Source organism: Choloepus didactylus, chromosome 1 (genome assembly GCF_015220235.1).
Source record: "Choloepus didactylus isolate mChoDid1 chromosome 1, mChoDid1.pri, whole genome shotgun sequence".
Classification (NCBI taxonomy): Eukaryota; Metazoa; Chordata; class Mammalia; order Pilosa; family Megalonychidae; genus Choloepus; species Choloepus didactylus.
Window position 1 is genome coordinate 101,311,037 of NC_051307.1, and position 18,583 is coordinate 101,329,619.

General features: G+C 34.9%; 1 protein-coding gene across 3 annotated transcripts in view; it reads right to left on the minus strand.

Annotated features, from left to right (window-relative positions):
- The window catches only part of LOC119535870 (interleukin 1 receptor accessory protein), a 168,396-nt gene that overhangs the window by 67,213 nt on the left and 82,600 nt on the right, over positions 1 to 18,583 (minus strand). For all 3 annotated transcript variants that reach the window (XR_005217310.1, XM_037838271.1, XM_037838275.1), the window contains exons 3-4: positions 8,463 to 8,748; positions 5,805 to 5,991 (exon numbers count right to left, since the gene is read on the minus strand). Coding sequence is in view for 2 of the 3 variants with exons in the window: in XM_037838271.1 (XP_037694199.1) it covers positions 5,805 to 5,991; positions 8,463 to 8,748 (473 nt within the window). In the remaining variant the exon portion in view is untranslated. The remainder of the gene's footprint in view (positions 1 to 5,804; positions 5,992 to 8,462; positions 8,749 to 18,583) is intronic.

An 18,583-nucleotide genomic window follows, 5' to 3' on the forward strand; every position in this document is an offset into this window, starting at 1 on the left:
ATGGAGATGGCATAACGTTGCGTTCAAGAAACAGTCCCTACATGCATAGGCTATGTGCATGTAAATCTCTCTCTCATGTTAAAACTATCAGTTTCTCTTTATCATTCACGGGGAACTTAAAATTCCACATTTGAATAAGAATAAGAATTCTTCTTTGTCTGTATTAAATTAACTCCTTTGAGGCTACACAGGGCAAGGTATATATCTCATTCATCACTGTATTCTCCAAAGCCTTTTGAACTTAGTTGATCTTCAACAAGTATATGTTTAACATATTCATGATAAATGACTATAAAACAATAAAGGCAGTGAAAAGTGGCATTGAAACAGGCATAAATAAACTGCTATGGGAGTTTATATGAGGGAAAAATTACTTCCAGTTGGAGGAAACAGGGACCATTTCATACAGGTAGTAGAATTTTATCTATTCTAAAAAAAGAATTGTTTTTAGACACAGAAGAATAAAGAGGGAGATCAGAATGGGATATAGAGAGGAAATTTCAGGTAGGGGGAATGCATGGAGAAAGTGGGGAGAAGGAAAATGATAGAGTACGTAGGGGAATAAAACTAACTTCTTTTTGTCCAGACCATTCAAAATATAAAATAACAGGGTAGGGTTTGAGGTGAGAGAACTTGATTGTCAGGTAGATAGATGAACACTTTTTTTTTAACTGGAATATAGATTACAATGATTGAGGTAAAATTGTTAATATTTTTCTTTTTAATCACCTTTTATATTTTTGACTCCTATGAAAAATTTCAATCATAGAGAGAAGCTACAATGACTCTCCATATTCATACCTATATCTTATTTCATCTATACCTACTCACTACACATCAAGATGATTTTGAAACAAATCACTGATATCATATAATTTCATTGGTACATATTTTTGTGTATGTTTCTGAAAAGAGGACTCTCTGAGAGCATAACTATAGAACCATTATCACAGTTTAAAAAGTAACAATGATTCATTGATATGCCAGTGTTCTGTGTTCAGATTCCCCTGATTTTCTCAAAACTTGCTTTATAGCTCATTTGAATGAAACATGATTCAAATAAAATACATATAATGCAATTGATTGTTATCTCTTAAAACAGTCTCTATCTTTTCCCAGTCAAAAATAAAACAGATACAGAAAACCACTCAAAAAATGTACAAGTTAATGAATTATTCTAAGTTAAACATTCTTGTAATCACTACAGGTCTGGAAGTGGAATTTTGCTCAGCCACCACTGAAGGCCTTCCACACGCCCTGTGCCAATCACAGCTCCTTTACTCCCACAGAGCAACCACTATCTGTACTTTCATAGCATAATCACTTCCTTGTTTTCATTTACAATTTTATCACCTATATGTGCATCCCTAGACACTATAATCTCACCTACCTTTTTTCAATGTATTTTTAATGTTTCTTTTAATCTATATATTCCTGCTCCATGCATTTCTTTTTCTTACAGTTTATCTGTTAAAGAACCCAGGACACTTGGCCTATAAAGTGTCCCACAGTCTGGATTTTATCCATTGCAAACTCATTACACATTTCAATATATTCCTCTATTCTCTACATTTCCTGCAAAATAGAAGCAAGATCCAGAGGCATGATCAGATTCAGGTTTAATCCCTTTGGTGAGATTATGGGTAATACTATGTTCTTTCATCAGAAGGAAATTAATGCCTGGCTATTTCTCTTCTTGTGATCTTAGCAGTCATTGATGCTTAAGGCTTAGATTTACTAATTCCTTGCAGATTGCAAAGTGATGATATTCTGTAATTTTTTTTTCATTTATTTGTAGGAATATTTTATAAAAAAGACACTTTACACTATTTCATTACACAATGGTACATTCCATATAGGAAAGCAGAATGATACTCGATTTTTTCCCTTTACTTACTGGTTTTCAAGATAATAAATTTGATTGCCTATCATTGTTCAAATGTGATCAATTACATTTTTAAAATGTAATTATGAATTTATGGATTGAAACTTATTTCATGAGATTCAACTCATTGCAATTCTTATTCTTACTGAAGTTCAAATTGTTCCTTCTTTGGCTATTGAGACTCTTCAAGTTGGCTTCTAAGTTAGTTATGTTCCTAATAAACATTCAGAACTCACTTGCTAACTAATGACAAAATGTTCCAGATCCATCTTGACCTAGAATCATCCATTTCTCCAAGAAACCCAAGTTTCATTTAGTAGGAAACGGTTATTTCAAGACCATAACCTGAGCACAAGGGGATGGTCACTGGTAACATAACAGGTTGGTCATTGTTTATAGATGTTTTCAGCTAGAGAAAATATATAAAATGTGGTACTGATACATTTTTATATATTTATGTATCTATTATATATTTATCTATATATTATATATATTTATATGAGCTTTACTATATACATTTAATATACTGATATGGAATAAAATATTCTTTTCTAAGATAAAAACCCCTCAAAGACTCATATTAATACCTCCATTCAAATATAGGACTACAGGAGTTTTACTTAGACTCTTCTATACTAAATTTGTATCTCCTTTCTTCCACTCAGAAAATCTTGGCTATCAAGAAAATAGGTAATTAATATCCCATAATTACTCATTTTCTTTATTCCACCTAACACACAGAACTCTCAGAAAAGCCATACGAATACCACAACTACCAATATAATTTACTGAGAACAGCTAATTTCTTTTTCCTGAGTGGACTCTGCCCTCAGAGCCTAGAGCTATTACATGCAATACTATTTCCTTTTTAACTTTTATTTAGTCTTAGTTTTACAAATAACTGTACATTTAATGCTCATCACCAGTCCTTACATTGAAGTCACACTAGTCGTTTTTTGATTGTCTGAATCTTGCTTTCTAGTAGATTCCTCAGAATGAGTTCATGGAGTTTTTAAATGTTGACAACTTTGGACTCAAAAGTATGTTTTTCTGAATGTAAAATATTTGGCTCACACTTAATATTCCTTATTATTCCTTAAATATCTTATGTATGTTATTTCATTTTCTTCACACACAAAGCATTATTGCTGAAAATCTGATTATATTCTAATTTTTTTATAACTGATAAAGTTCTTTTGTCTAGAATCCCAAAGTGTTTTTCTTTCTTTCTTTTTTATTCTAGTAATTTTACTTTAACAGGTCTTGATGTTGGTGTTCTGGGTCAATAGTCTCAGGTATGCAAGCACTTATTCAATATGAAGCTTTAATTTTTGTGTGTGTAATTTAAAGAATGCTTTGTTGAATTACAACTTTTAGTATTTGATTCATGCTCTTGCTTTGATCTTCTTCAGGGAATTCTGGTATCTCTGTGAGGAATTGTCTATGCCTATCTTCAGATTTGTCATTCTCTTAAAACTTTGTGTCTTTTTCTTCATCTATGACTTCATCTCCTTCATTTATATTCTTTCTTCATATCCTCACCTTCCTCATTTACTTTTAACATCTTACTATGAAAGAAATTCACATATAAAGTTTGAAAGAAAGTGATGATACTGTGAGATATTGATTGTATAATTTGGATGGAATATATGATAAATGAATATATCTCAATAAAATCTGCATACACAAAAAAAGTTTGAAAGAATTTTTCATGAACACCCATATACTTACCACCTAGAATCTACACTTAATATCTTGCTGTAATTGATTTATCATATTTCTATCCATCTTCCCTCTATTCATACATGAATTCACATTATTTTTTGATACATTCCAAAATAAATGACAGGCATCAAGATAGCTTTCTCCTAAACACTTTTTGCGTATCATTAACTAGAACTCAATATCTGTTTATGGTTCTATTTTTCTTTTGTCATAAAATTTACATATAATTAAATGCACTAATCTTAACTGTACCAACAGCTGATATTGACAAGTGAACACTAAGTATCGCTCAACCCTCTGTCCAGACATAGAATATATTATCACTCCTGAACATTCTTAGTCAAACCAGCAGAAGCCACTATTAAGATTTTTTTCTACCATAGGTTAGCATTTGCTGTGTCCAGATTATGGTATGTCTTGAACATATCATACAAATTTGGAAACAATGTTTACCTGCAATATTTTGATATACTGTTAAAAATATCAATTATGTCAAAGTGACTGATAGTGTTCATACTTTTTATGATTTACTGAATCATTTGCCCGGATATTCTATCAATTGCTAAGAATTATATGTTAAAATTTTTCAACTACCATTGTGAAATTGCCTATATTGTCTATTTCTTTCTTTAATTCTGTCAACTCTTGCTTCCCAAATTTTGAAGCTGTGTTATTAAGCATATGCAAATTTATTATTGTAATGTCTTCCTGATGAATTGACCCTTGTATTATGAAATGTGCCTCTTTACCTCTGGTAAAAGCCATGGTGTTAAAGTTTATTTTATTTGATATTGGTATAACCACTCTGAAGTTTTCGTGTTTATTCATCATTTTTATTTTTAAAATGTTTCTCCCTTTAACATTCTATTATTCTTCAGGTATTACGTATTGTGCTTATTTGCTGTTATGCTCCTCTTACTTTAGCTTTATTACATAATTTCTGAAATTTCTAATTTTTATTTATGTTATTCTTTCACATATTGTACCATTTTCTTAATGCTGTTTAGCTCATTTTTGAAATAGTAGGTTACAATAATGCTTCTGACATGCTTTCTTTTTCCGTTGAGATGTTATTCTGCTTCTTGTTCTCCTTTTTTCCTAAAACTTTGAATGGAGTTTCATCTTGCTACATTTTGTAGTAAATTTTTATATGAAACTGTTTTTTTTTTTTTTTTTTTAACTTTAGAATACGGTAGGATTTTCTAAATACACAAAGCTTCAAAGGTATGATGGCTTGGTCTTAAGATTTCTCGAATCTGTTCCTCTCCTTCAATTTTAGCCAGTCCTTCTCTTTCCTTCCTCTATATTTTCCTGATCTTGCTTAGTTTTCATTCCACTCCAAGCAGTGTCTCCATAATGTAATGTTTGTTTCCAGAGGTCCTAAGTGCTAGATCTGCTCCCATCTCTTCAGAACTTCTTATCATGGGCCTCTTGAACTGCTAATTTCAGCTGTTGTTCTCAAATTGGCCCACCATACTTTCAGTGAATTCCTGTTGGCTATTTTGGGGTTCTCCTGTTCTCAAGTCTGCCAGAAACCCCGTTATCTACAGACAATGACACAATATGGGTCTTACGGCTGTTGGTGGTTTGTTTCACTCACTTTATGGAAAGTAGTTCTCAGGATATCCTGTCACTGAATTTTGTTGTGAATGTTGTCCAGGGGTTTCTGGCTTTGTTTTATGTGGAGACTCGAAGAGATTAAAAACTATGCTACTTCTACAAGTACCAACTTCTAACACATTCCCTTTTAATTTAACACTTGCCAAATCCCTCAGATGTGAGAGACCATATGGAATGGGGACCAAGTGAAGGTAAATAAGAAAACACACACAAGTAATAAAATGCAGTACTGAATAACCAAGGATTTGAAGGTCACCAGATGAATTAGCAGCTCTGATTTTGCAGTGAGTAGAAGTGGGCAGCATTTCTCAAAAGGTGTTTCATAGAAAATTAATAAAGATAAGATAGTTCTGACATTCCAGTGAATGTAACTTCACAAACGGCAAATTGAGGCAAAGTGCTCTTCTACTCCTTCCTTTAAAGTGGTACAAGTGAGAAAGCAGTGAAAGATTTCTATAACATTATTAAGAAAGGAATCAGAAGATCTGAGGAGAAAAATCCCAGTTTCTACATTTAACTCAACAATCAGGTATTATCATTTTAGACAGGGTAAGATGTCCTCTGGTTCACTTACCTTATACCAGGTGACGGTTGGTTTGACACTGGAAGGAAAAAATCCATCTACATTTGGACAAGTGATCTTCTGAACATTATATTCCAAATACAGTCTATTCACTGGGTGTTTCATGGGAGAATTGAAGCATTTGTCTTTTTGAACAACTTCCAGGGGAAATGCAACTTTGCTGCAATATGTGGCATTCCTGAAAAGAGAAGTACACAAATGAATGTTCAGCCTCATTTGATTTGGTGTAATATAACAACCACATTAAAACTAGCTAAGTAAAGTTCTGAAACTCAATTTATATGTATAAGTTCATATCATGCAAGAATTAAGTGGGTTATGAAGGTATTTCCCATACCAATTGACACCACAGAATTTTTAAAGATCCACAATTAGCTTCTATTAATGTACAAAAATATTTGTATTTTAAGTTATGTTCCTATATATTCTTATATAGCTAAGGTATGTTCCTATATATTCCTATTTTTCTATATCCATACCTATATAGTCATTTCATACTGAAACATTCTGAGTAATACTCAGTGCTGGTAAGTCTATCATTAGAATGGCATATTTACTCATTGCTGATAATGGCATAAACTACCTTTTGAAAAGAAATATGTTTCCAGAATCATAAAATGTAAAAAAGGCTTACCATTGACCTAGTCATCCTATTTCTAGAAATTTTTTTAAATGATAGAAGCATGGAAAAGGGGGAATATAGAGAGAGCACATGATCAAAAATATCCATCACAATGCTATCTCAGGAAAGAAAACACTGGAATCAATAGGAAAGTCTACCACAAGGAAATCCGTAAGGAAAATTATGGTATAATTATTCAAAGTTGTAAATATCTATTAAAATTGAACAATTATGTCTTCTGGGGAAAAATTTTTTTTTTTTTTCCTTTCTAATCTTCATGCTTTTTATTTATTTTTCCTGCCTTATTGTGTTGGGCAGGTCCTTTAGTCCAATAATCTTAAGGGGCAAGTACTCAGTGTTTTAACATTTGGTATCTGTAGGTTTTTCAGGAAAGTCCTTTATCAAATTGTTGAAGTTCCCTGGAATATTACTTTGCTTAGAGTTTTTATGATGAATGGATACTGAACTTTGTCTAATGCCTTTTCTGTTTTTATTGAAATGATATGATTTCTCTCCTTTATTTTGTTAATGCATTGAATTACATTTATTTTTGAATATTTATCCCAATCTCATGTTTTCAAGATAAAACCCATTTGGTCATGATATATTATCATTTTTATATATAATCCGGTTACATTTCTTAATTAAAAAAATTATGTATGAAGTGCAAAAGTAAATTAAAAAAATAATTAAACACATAAAACTTCTTAGTTTAACTGGGAATACCATTATGTTATAAAGTCGCACAGTTCAATCCCTTTGTCTGAAGGGCTCTCCTTCCCCCACCACACACCTTTCACACAGAGGTCTTCTGTGTTTTCCTCCACTCACCTTTACTCACCCCATATCTAAATTGCCTCTAATTCTCTGAGGGACTTGGACTCTTCCTTGAATTTATCATAGTACAAAATTATATATTTGTATCATGATTTATGAATATCTAGGTGTAAGTTCCACAAGGAACTTGCATGTTTTGCTTATTATTATGTTCCTTTCATCTAATATAGTGTCTACAACTTTCAGTAGGTGTTGAGTAAATACTTGTTAAATGAATGGAGTGGATATAAAACTTCTGTCTACACACAGGCAAATAAAAAAGGGAACAGCATAATTCTTAAGAATAACTGATTTTTTCAGAGTTAAGGAATAATAGGCCACTCACTTTTCATCCTTTTTGGTAGCAGACATTCAATGACTCATAAATGAAGATTAAATACAATGGAAGGAGTGGGGAATGCATTCCTCAAGAAGTGGGGAGGGGTGGTCTTTAAATAAAGATCACTTGTGACTATGGAAGGAAGGAAGTGAGGGGAGTGACACGGTTGATTTCTGCCTACATATAAGAAAACACCTACTAGGTGGAAAAAGGATTCTATAGGTGGAATTTGTAGATGGTAAATTTTTAGGTTAATGCAAAGACGCATTAAAAAAGGGATTTTAAAAAAGGGATGAAAAGGAGTTGGACTGACCTTTTCAGCTCCAAAAGTCAAAAAGAATCTGGATGTCATAATAGAGATACTGAGGCAGGAATACAAGTAGTAAAATATGAAGGATGAACATAACTCTATGGCATTAAAGACACTCAGGCTTCTGATTCCACATAGTTCAGTTTAAGGTTTTTAGAAATCACCTCAGGACAATGAGAAACTTTTGGTGCCTCCAACGAATAAGTAGATATGCTCTACTTCCTGCTCTGCTCTTGCCTAGGGAATTAGACGCCTCCAGAAGAAGTAGGAAGTTAACCAGATTCTAGCATCAGAGCAAAGGAGCAAATAAACAAGGCTCCACTCTTAGACAATGTTGATACGCTTAACGGTCTGAAAAGGAATCACCTATGGAAAAATGTTCCCGGGGTAGCAACCATTTTCTCTCCACCTCCTCCAGCCCACCTCACTTAACCTACTGAGGTGAAGTGTAACTCTTTCTAAATGCCTCCTTCCCACCCTACCTTCACAGCTAATGCACTGTCTAATGAAAACCCAGGGACTAAAGAACAAAGAGAAAGTCTCTGCTGAGAGTCAGGCTACCTTAACATGCAGGTATAGTTGCCTGTGTCGTTGAGGAGGATGGGCCGGAACCAGAGCACATCTTTCTCCTTACGAGTGCGGTTCTCAGGGAGGCGGAAGTTTATTGGTTCCTCAAGGTCTCGATCCTGCCCAGTCCAATACCAGATCAGAGTAAGGCCAGCTGAATGGGCTGTGCTGTAGTTAAATTTCAAAAAGTGCTCAAAGAGTGGGCACTTGATGCGAGCTGGCTCATTTTCAAACACTTGGATTTGCCTCATGGTATCTAGTCCCCAGTCATCGCAGCGTTCTGGAACAATCAAAAAGAAAGAAGGGCAGATGAGTCACCTTACAATTAAAGGCCTCCAGAGAAAACACCTTCTCCTCAGGATGCCCAGTCTCTCGCAGGATACCCTTCCCTAGGCATCTTTAGTAGCCCCCCCTCTAATAATGGCACGTGCCTGTGCCTGTGGTGTGAAGAAATGACTTCCCCCCTTTCCTTTATTGTTCTTTTCGTATTCACTCCCGGAAAAGGTTTGATCTGATAGCTTGACCCTGTTGAACCCTACAAGGTACAAGGGAGTGCTCTTTCATCTGCTTTTTAACATTTTTCTACAGTTTCTCCAAATGAAAAGAGAACCCTCAGGTAGATGGGTGACAATTCTTCCCAGGTCTCCTGATTTTTGCTGTAGACACAAACTACCTAACAGAAATATAATGCATGCCATGTGTGTTATTTTAAATGTCCTAGTAGCCACATTAAAAAAAAAATTAAAAAGCAGGTGAAATTAATTTTAATAATAAATTTTATGAAACCAATATATCCAAAATTATCAAAATATATTAATGAGCTATTTTACAGTTTTTTGTTTCATTTTTGTACAAAATCTTCAAAAGTCGTGTATTTTATATTATAGCACATCCCATCTTGGGCCAGCCACATGTGTCTTATCTGCCTGGACAGTGGGACCACAGCCCACAAGAAGTCAGGAGGTCTCCCTGATACCCACAGGGGAGCAGAAGTGCTAGAATTTCAATGATTCAGACACAACTAAAATTTGTAATGATTTTTAGAATTTATTTTTTATTATACAAAGTAATCACTGGTATATTCATTTAAAAATAATAATTACTTCTTTTTTTAAGAGTGTTATCTGGGTGGAGAGCTCAAGATTTCAGCATATGAAGTCAGGACAGAGGCCAGGAGTGACAGAGTCCTGCAAGCCCCACAGCAATTATCTTAAAATAGTTTTCTTTTTGCTTGCATCCCTTCACATACATACATATGTGCATGTATGTATTTTAGCTATGTAATCTTTCTTACATTTAAGTTGACATCTAAAATTTTTCATCCTAAGTATAATAATTGGAAAGGATATATTTAGGGATGTATTTTAAGTAATGGCCATTAAAAATAAAATAGTTACATAACTCTTAATTATATTCAGTGGAGTAGAGATTTGCCACATACCAATACCCACCTAAAAATATGTAAAGAAGCTTTCTTTTAATGGTTGGGAATTCTATGTTCTTTTTCTCCTTTAACTTGTATCAATTCCTCTATCTCCACACACAATATTACTTTAATGGAATGTATTCTTAGGTTGATATGGTTTTTTGTTTGTTTTTCATCATTTTATTCTTCTGTGCAATATATAACATTCTAAGTGTTAAATTTTTTTTCCTTCTGTCATGAATTTTATTATGCATATCAGTAAACATAATTTAAATAATATATATTTTCCATGTTTCATAAGTAAGTATAAAATGTAAAATTTTATTGGAAATGTATCTCTTAATGATCTAGATGGGCTGTTTTTGAATGAGAACAGAGGTATTAATTCAAAATTTTTGATATATACATATATATACACATACATCATATGGCATAGTATATATAAGCACTTAGGAAATCTGTTTATATAGAGGAACAAAAGGAATTTGGTTATAGCAGGTTCACTCAATTCTTTAAATTTCTGAGCTAGCATAGAAAATTAATTTTAATGCTTTCTCACTTGATAACTCTGGAACACCAACTTTGTAAAAATACCTCTAATTCTCACTTGTCCTGGCATCAACACCCTTTCAATTTGATGCTATCAGGTGGAGTCTCTGTCTCCACTTCTTGAATCAGAGTTGTCCTTTGCAGTACATTTGCCAACGAAACACAGAAAAAGTGATGGCGCATCTGTTCCAAGCCTGGAAGTGAAAAGGCCTTTGAGGGATTTTGCTTTTTTTCTTGAAGCTCTGCTACTACCATGAGAACAAGTGCAATAAAGCCTACTAGTAAATAAAAGACCATATGGAGGAGAGCTGAAGTAAGCACCCCAGTCCATGGCTGACGCACCCCCAGAAGTACAGCTCTCTGGCCTTTCCACCACTGACCAAAGATGCAAGACTCAGCCCAGCCTAGAGCAGCTGAGCCAAGTAAACTTCTCTTAGCAGAAGTGCCCAAGCAACACATAAACTCATGAGCAAAAATACATGTGTAATAAATAAAACATAAATGTCAATGACGTTTGTGGTTTTATATATTAGACAACATTATTGTAGTGGTAGATATGTAATAGAATAACTAAATTAGGACTACTTTAATTTTTATAAAAGCACAGAATTTGAAGATTTCTGAATTGCTAAAGGGTCTGTTACCTTAGTAAGTCTCTGGGAAATTTGACAAACTGGCTTTTCCAAGACCCAACAAATAACTGTTTATAATTGCAATACTTTCATTTAGAGGTACCTTTTTAAACCCAACATTTGGATAAAGGATTGGAAAGATCAAAATATTGTTCACATCAATACACACATGCCAATACAATAATTTTTGGTAAAATATTTACCTTATCATTCTTTATACATATTTTTAATAAAACTGCTCATTCAGTTTATGGAAAATAATAAGAGATTTTCAGGTAAATACGGCTGATTGCATATATGCATGAAATTACATTCCTTTCTGAAATTCCACTAAAACTATAGTTAATTTTCAAGACATAATCCTAAATAACATCAAAAATGGGAGAGAATATAATAGCAACATCAAAATTGTCATGGTAACTGGCTTAGCAGATACAAAAAGACAAATCCTAAATTAGCAGGGGAAAGCTGGAACACAAACCAATCAATCTGCAATGCAAAATTCAGAAAAGGCCCAGGAACTGGCAGGATTAGGATAGAGTCATTAGTGCTGTTCACCCAATTTTCTGAGTTTTCATGTGACTTAATTTGGCCAATAAAATGAAATGAGTTTCACTAGCAGCAGGTATTTTAAGCGCTAAGGTGTATGTTACCTTGCTCCTTTTCACCTGCCTTGGTAAATATGAAAACACAGAGATTGGGGGAGACTCCCTCACTGTAGATGACATAACAGCCGAGCTTTGCTATTTTAAAACACAGAGAATTGGGGTTTGTTTCTTACCCATACCAATAATCTATCCTATGCTGGCAGATATAATAAGGTTCCTTAAAACTGAGTACATGGGAAGAGTGGTAAAATATGGAGGATTAGTTGAAAGTTATATTAAAAGGTTGCATCCCTAGTTCCAATTATATTCTCTTAGTACTGAGCAACTTTCCCTGTTTAGCTCCAAGAAGGATGGCAGCCAGACCTTTACCCCCTGGCAGGAGAATGAAAGAATTTTGACCAGCTAAACAAGAGAGACCTAACAATCTTAATACTGGAGGCTCTTTAACAAATTGTACAGCCAAATCATACAACAGAAAGGCTCAAAGTCAACAGCCTCATACTCATATTTAGAACTTTTAATCAGTTTCTTAATTGTTTCTTCTTAAATTGGGCCGATAACCAAGAAGGCAGCTGAGAAAACTCTCTACCATGAAAGGGAAACTCCAAATAAACAAAGTAAAAGAAACTTGGAGAAAACCAAGATTACTAAAGGAAAAGAAACTTAGAAATTAAAAAAAACTATCATTATCATCCTCAGAGATATTAAAAACTCATTGCATCCATGAAGCAAGAACAGTATGTTATAACAAAAGAATTAATCAAAGAAAAAACTGAAATTTTAAAAATATTATTGCATAAAGCAAAAACTCAATAGAAGATTTGTATGGAAGTTAAAGCCAAGGATTTTCCATTTAAAATGTTGAGTAAAATGTAAAAGAAAAAAAAAGGACAAGAAAGTTAGAAGACCAATCCAGGAATTCCAACATCTCTATAACAGGATCCCCAAAAGAAAAATATATATACATATAGAAAGAAGAAAATTCTCAAATAGTTCAGAGACAAAGATTCCAGAACTGAAGTACATAACCTTATAAATAAATAGGACCCTGTCAATTGCCCAGAACAATGGTTGAAAATGGACTTACATCACAAACACATTTTCAAAAATTGTAAAGAAAAAGGAAATTTGATAACCTACCAGGGAGTAAAAAAGGAAAACAAAATAAAGGTCACATACAAAATAGCAAGAATCAGAATGGCTTTGGGCTCCTCAAAAACAAGACAACAAAGCAACAAATTTGAAGGGAAATTATTTCCAATCTTGAATTGAAACCCAATCAAACTATCAACCAAGCTGAAGATAAGTTTTCAGATAAAGACTCAATTTTAATTCCATATGCTTTTTATCAGGAAGGTGCTGGGGGATTTGCTCCACCAAAATGAGAGAAGAAAACAAGAAGGAGGAAGACAGGGGATCCAGGAATAGGGGATCACATATAAGAGAAAAGAAGGGAGCCCCAGAAGGACAGTGAAGGAGATCCCAGGATGACAGCTGTAATAACAGGCTTAGCAATGAATCAGTATTGATAGACAGAGAATGGAAAAAGGAAATATGAAAAAGCAAGGCAATTAATAACTTCAAAAATAAGTGCAACATAATCAGAGTTCATTAATATATGAAAACATTAATTAAATGATTATTGATGTAATCAAATATTATAATAGTATTATGTAGAGAGGAATGGAGAGGGAAAGCCAAGGGGATCGCAGTTTAAAAGAGATAATCTTCATTTATTATAATAAAATAGTAATAAGATAATGCCTAGAATTGATTAAATGAAAAACAGCAGTATACACATAATGGCTAGCACAGATGGGAAATGGCAGATGAAATAAATGAAATATTCAATAGGGGCAGAAATAATATAATTACTTTCGTATGAGCTTTTTAATATATCAGACTTTTTAAAACCCTCTGTGCTTTGATTTGATTTCCTTGATTTGACTTGCTCATGATTTGCTTTGATAATAATTAAAATAATGATGACAAAGGAAGACAGGAAGGTAGGAAAGAAGGAAGGAAGGAGGGAGGAAAAGGAGAGAAGGAGGGAGAGAGGGAGGGAGGAAGGAAGGAAGAAAGGAAGGAAGGAAGGAGGGAAGGAGGGAGGGAGGAAGGAGGGAGGGAAGGAAGGAGGGAGAGAGAAAGGAAATATCCACCATGTAATCTAATTGGCAAAGCTATCCTTATCAGACACACTTTGTTAGAAAAAGCCTTGCTCTCATTTTTAAATTCCAAAACTTATATTAAAATGCACCAGGAGGACAGTCATTTCATATTTTAATTTTAAGTTATATAACTTAAAGAGAGAAGAGACAGACAGACAGTGGTACAGCAGAGGAACCTGGAACTTAACCAAATTAAAGTTTGTTGTCTGGATGAAGTAAGGTGTCATTTCCTTCTGAATTTCATAAAGACATTCTTTATGCTATTCTCAAAAGCATTACCTTCAAGAAGTCTGCACTCTTTGACCAAAATTGGGTGATGATAGAAGCAAGACCATTAAATCAAAATTATCATCATACCTGCAAACATACTCTACAATATATCTGAATTCAGATCACCCCAACTCGGGCCAAAAGACCCTAGTTCTGAAGTCATGACTCACTCGTAACAAGGACACTGGTAAACTGGAGAGGACGACGAAGCCCTGCTCAGGGGTTAACAGTGTCATGGTTGATTAAGGGAGGCTTTCCAACACCAGTACTTCAATTTGTCACTTTATTTGGCCCGTAGAGGTCTTTGTAGCCCTGAATGATGATCAACAGTAAGATAGAGGATGAGTGGCAGGTAGATTTTTCTCTTAAAAAATGGGAAAATAGTGATTATGAAAGGGATAGATATGGAAAAGGGAAGCTTGCATGACATCATAACCACAAGCATGTACTCAGGCAGACCAATTTAGGAGGAAGTGTGCAATGGATTTTTGTGGCTCACAAAGGCAGACTGTGGCAGCGACTGGCCAGAAGCTCATTAATTCTGTTTTCTCTTCTTTGGCATATACAGAAAACTACATATTCGTAGCAATTGGGTTGGAGCCATGTGATTGGGTTGTGGCCAGAAACGCTCTATAAACTAAAAGCCCCTACATATTTGGTGCTCCCTCTTCCCCTTATATGGAGACCCCAAAGGCCATGTTTTGAAAATGATAGCATCACAAGATGGAAGGAGCCTGCATCCCTGCCACTGCACTGAACAGAACTGTTCAGGACAGCCATCTGACTTTCAAGGGGCTGTGACATGAATGAAAAATAAAACATTATTGTGTTAAGTCACAGAGGTTTAGGGGATATTTTTATAGTAGCTAGTATTGCCTATTTTGACTAATAAAGGAAGTCAGAATTTTCCTTTTGTAACATAAATTAAATCAAGAGCAGACTTTTTTCAAGTAGCATTTGTTAAAGGTCTTTACAAACCAAAATTTAAATACAGATCAAATCACCAAGATTTTTGGTAAATTCTATAGACTTAATATCTTTTCAATAAAATTAAATATAATCCATTTTAAAAGGAAAAGGAAATAATTGTACCTGCTATTATCTCCCTCAGAGAATGTTTTTTGGGCCAAATAGATGTGTCTATAAAGTGAACTGGGCTCCTTTGCAATAGGCACTGAAAACATATGTATTAATATTCATAAACATTAGCAAGAATGGTACTACTATTGAGCTTTTTGTTTGGGGCATCTCCCTATTTGAAATTAATTCTGTGAGTTTTAAGTTTCTCTAGCTCGCCACCTGAGGGTATTTTGTCAGGGCTTTCTGAATTATTCAATGAACAAATAAAAATAAAATCTATGGCAATGGGCTGGAGTGTCATGTAATACCAAATTAATTATATGATTCACTGCAGGCACCAGCCGAAGAAAAGACTGGGGAGAAGCTGTTATGCAAATAGATTTGTCTTTAATAACAGCAAAGGGAATTTAGCAAATTACTGGCACAGTGAATTACATTTTTTTTTAAAATGCCCCTTCTTATCCAGTTTACTCCACAGTGGAAATCTGCTCTAAATTGGCCCCTCAACATGGGGAACCACAAAGCCATCATTTCCCTCAGCCAAAGGATTTCTTAAGACTGGTGCTGGGTGGCACGGAGGACTAACGGAAATGTGCAAAGCCTGGCAAAGCCAAGTCACTGGAAAATACAACCCACGCTCCTGACATCAATTAGCATTTATATAGTGGGGTATACATTTTAACTAATTAATCTCACTACACCCTCTTGGGCTTTCATGCCCATTCCCACATTACATGCCAGGAAACGGAGACAGAGAGATTAATTGACTTACTTTTGCCTGAGTGGTAGCACAAACAAAAGCTGCCTGAACATAGATCTCGGACGCTTGTCTCAAATCTATGCATTCAGAGCAGGGTATTTCCCACAGAAAAGCTATTCATGTATTTGTCTGTATTAAATATTTACCATGAACATACTGTGAGCAAGGTGCTGTGTTGTTTGTTAGGGTAGAGAGACATGGAGATATAAAAAGTCAGAAAGCTCAGGTATAGAAAAGAAAGAGAGAAAGACCTGAATTTTGGAAGAACGAACGTGGAATTATATTCCATATGCTGTTATGGCCACATCCCACTTACCTGCCATATGACCTTAAACAGAACTACTCTCCTCTCTTATTTGCATTTCCACATGTGTAACATGTCTATCTATTTTATAGTGTTTGTGGGAGAATTACAGGTCTCAGTACATGATAGGAGCTCAGTAATATTAGCTGAATCTGCATGATAAATCTGAATGGGTTCTTGCCATCAAGAAATTAACAATCTTTGAAGAAGAAAGACCATCAACACAAAATTAGTGAAACTAAAATACCTAATGAAGTGAGCCAGCAATTATAACAGGCTTCTAAGGCAGTGCATAACAATATTATATTAAGTATAGTATAGCATTAGTATGGTACAGTATTATAAAAAGGGATCAAGGTAGAGGTAGTGGTCCTGAGACTGAGTTGAAAACAGAACCAGTCGCCTTTTACATTCCAAACTGAAACCCAGTGCAAATGGGGCCACCTAAAAAATTGTCCCATCAGCATTTTCTAGTGGTTGTTGCTAAGTGTGAGGTCAGGAGACTAAGTCAAACAGAGCAGCTGGTTTTAAATTCCTTTGCTAGATTTGTGTAATTTTGTTTTTACTAATGGTATGCATGCTGTTCAAGAAATATTAGCCTTGGATTGTGTTCCAGAGAGGATCGAAGATGTGAGCAAACAGATGAGGTTGGCTGGCTACATTGAAGAAGAGGCATGAAGACAAAAAGTAAATCAACAAGTTAAGCATGGCCAAGTTTCTGAGGCAAGATATACAAGTGCCAGAGACTAAACATTAGCAGGAGCCCTGATAGAGGAGGCATGCTGCACAGAGCTCGAATGGTGGGGAGAACACAAAAGGGTCAAAGGCAGGCTTTGACTTATTGGGTTTATTCATCCATTTTGAAAATATTTACAGAGCATGCTATCATGTGCCTAATACTAATGTATATGCTTGGGATGCATTAGTGAACAAAACAGACAAAGGTCTCTGGGAGCTTTCCTTCTAACACAACTCTTATTTCTCCTGAATGACAATAAACAGTAAAAAATATATGAAAAGTATATATTATATAGTATGGTATGAGGTGTCAAACCAATGGACTTATATTCCATATGCTGTTATGGCCATATCCCACTTACCTGCCATATGACCTTGGACAGAACTATTCTCCTCTCTTATTTGCATCTCCACATGTGTAACATGTCTATATGATAGGAACTCAGTAATATAAGCAGAATCTGCACGATAAATCTGAATGGGTTCTTGCCATCAAGAAGTTAACAAAGAGAACCTGATAAGAGGAATCATGAATGTATGTGAAGTGGTAGCATGGGGGAGGAGAGAAGTGGGAATATGCAATTTTCAAGAGGATTGCTCAGAATTGACTTTACAACTAATGAAGAGCCTCAAACATTATGAACCTCAGTTTCCACATCCAGAAAATGAAGCTCATAATCTGAGTCTAGTTATAAGAACTGAATCAGCCTGGGATATAAAGTACTATATAAACTTCAAAATTCTGTATACATATGGCTTACAATTCATCTACAGACTGTCATTTACTATGTGACCTTTGAAAAACCCTTTGCTCTCTCAAGGTCTATGGCAGAGGCTGCAAGACATGCCCCAATTGCCATGTTCCCCCTCTCCCCTTCCTCTAGAGTATGGGGATTTTTAGGTAGGCACATTACCATCTAGAAGAAAGGTCAATATTCCCAGCCTTCCACTCAGCTGGGGGTGGTCGGTTGACTAAGTTCTGGCCAATGGAATATGTGTGACATTGTCATGTAGTAGATTCTGTCTTAGGAGACAACTGGTTCTACGATCCTGCTGCCATCCCATTTCTTCCATCCTTCTTCTTGGAACATGGATGTGATGGCTGGAGCGACATCATGGACTGTAAGTATAAAGGCTACATCCTAGAGATAGTGGAATGTGAAACTGGAAGAAGGTGGGACCCTGAATAATTTATGAAGCTGCCTTACTAACTTAGAAGTTTCGACTTCTAAATTTTACATGAGAAACAGATTATTTTTTTAAAACAATTGTCAACTCAAAGTGTGGCCCATGACCCACAGTGTCACGAGCATCCCTTCGGAGCTTAAGAGAACTGCAGACTCTCAGGTCCTACCCGACCTACTGAATCAGAATCTGCATTTTAACAAGATCTTCAGGTGATTCCTACGTACAGAAAAGTTGGTGAAACATTGGTTAAAACATTTTGAGTCCCCTTATTCGCAGCTGAAATCAACCTGACAGCAATATCTTCTTTCATCTGTTAAAATTAGTTGGTGGTTGAACTATTTCTGTGATTGTATTCTCCCCATGAGTCTGTTTCTTTGATTAATAGTTACCTT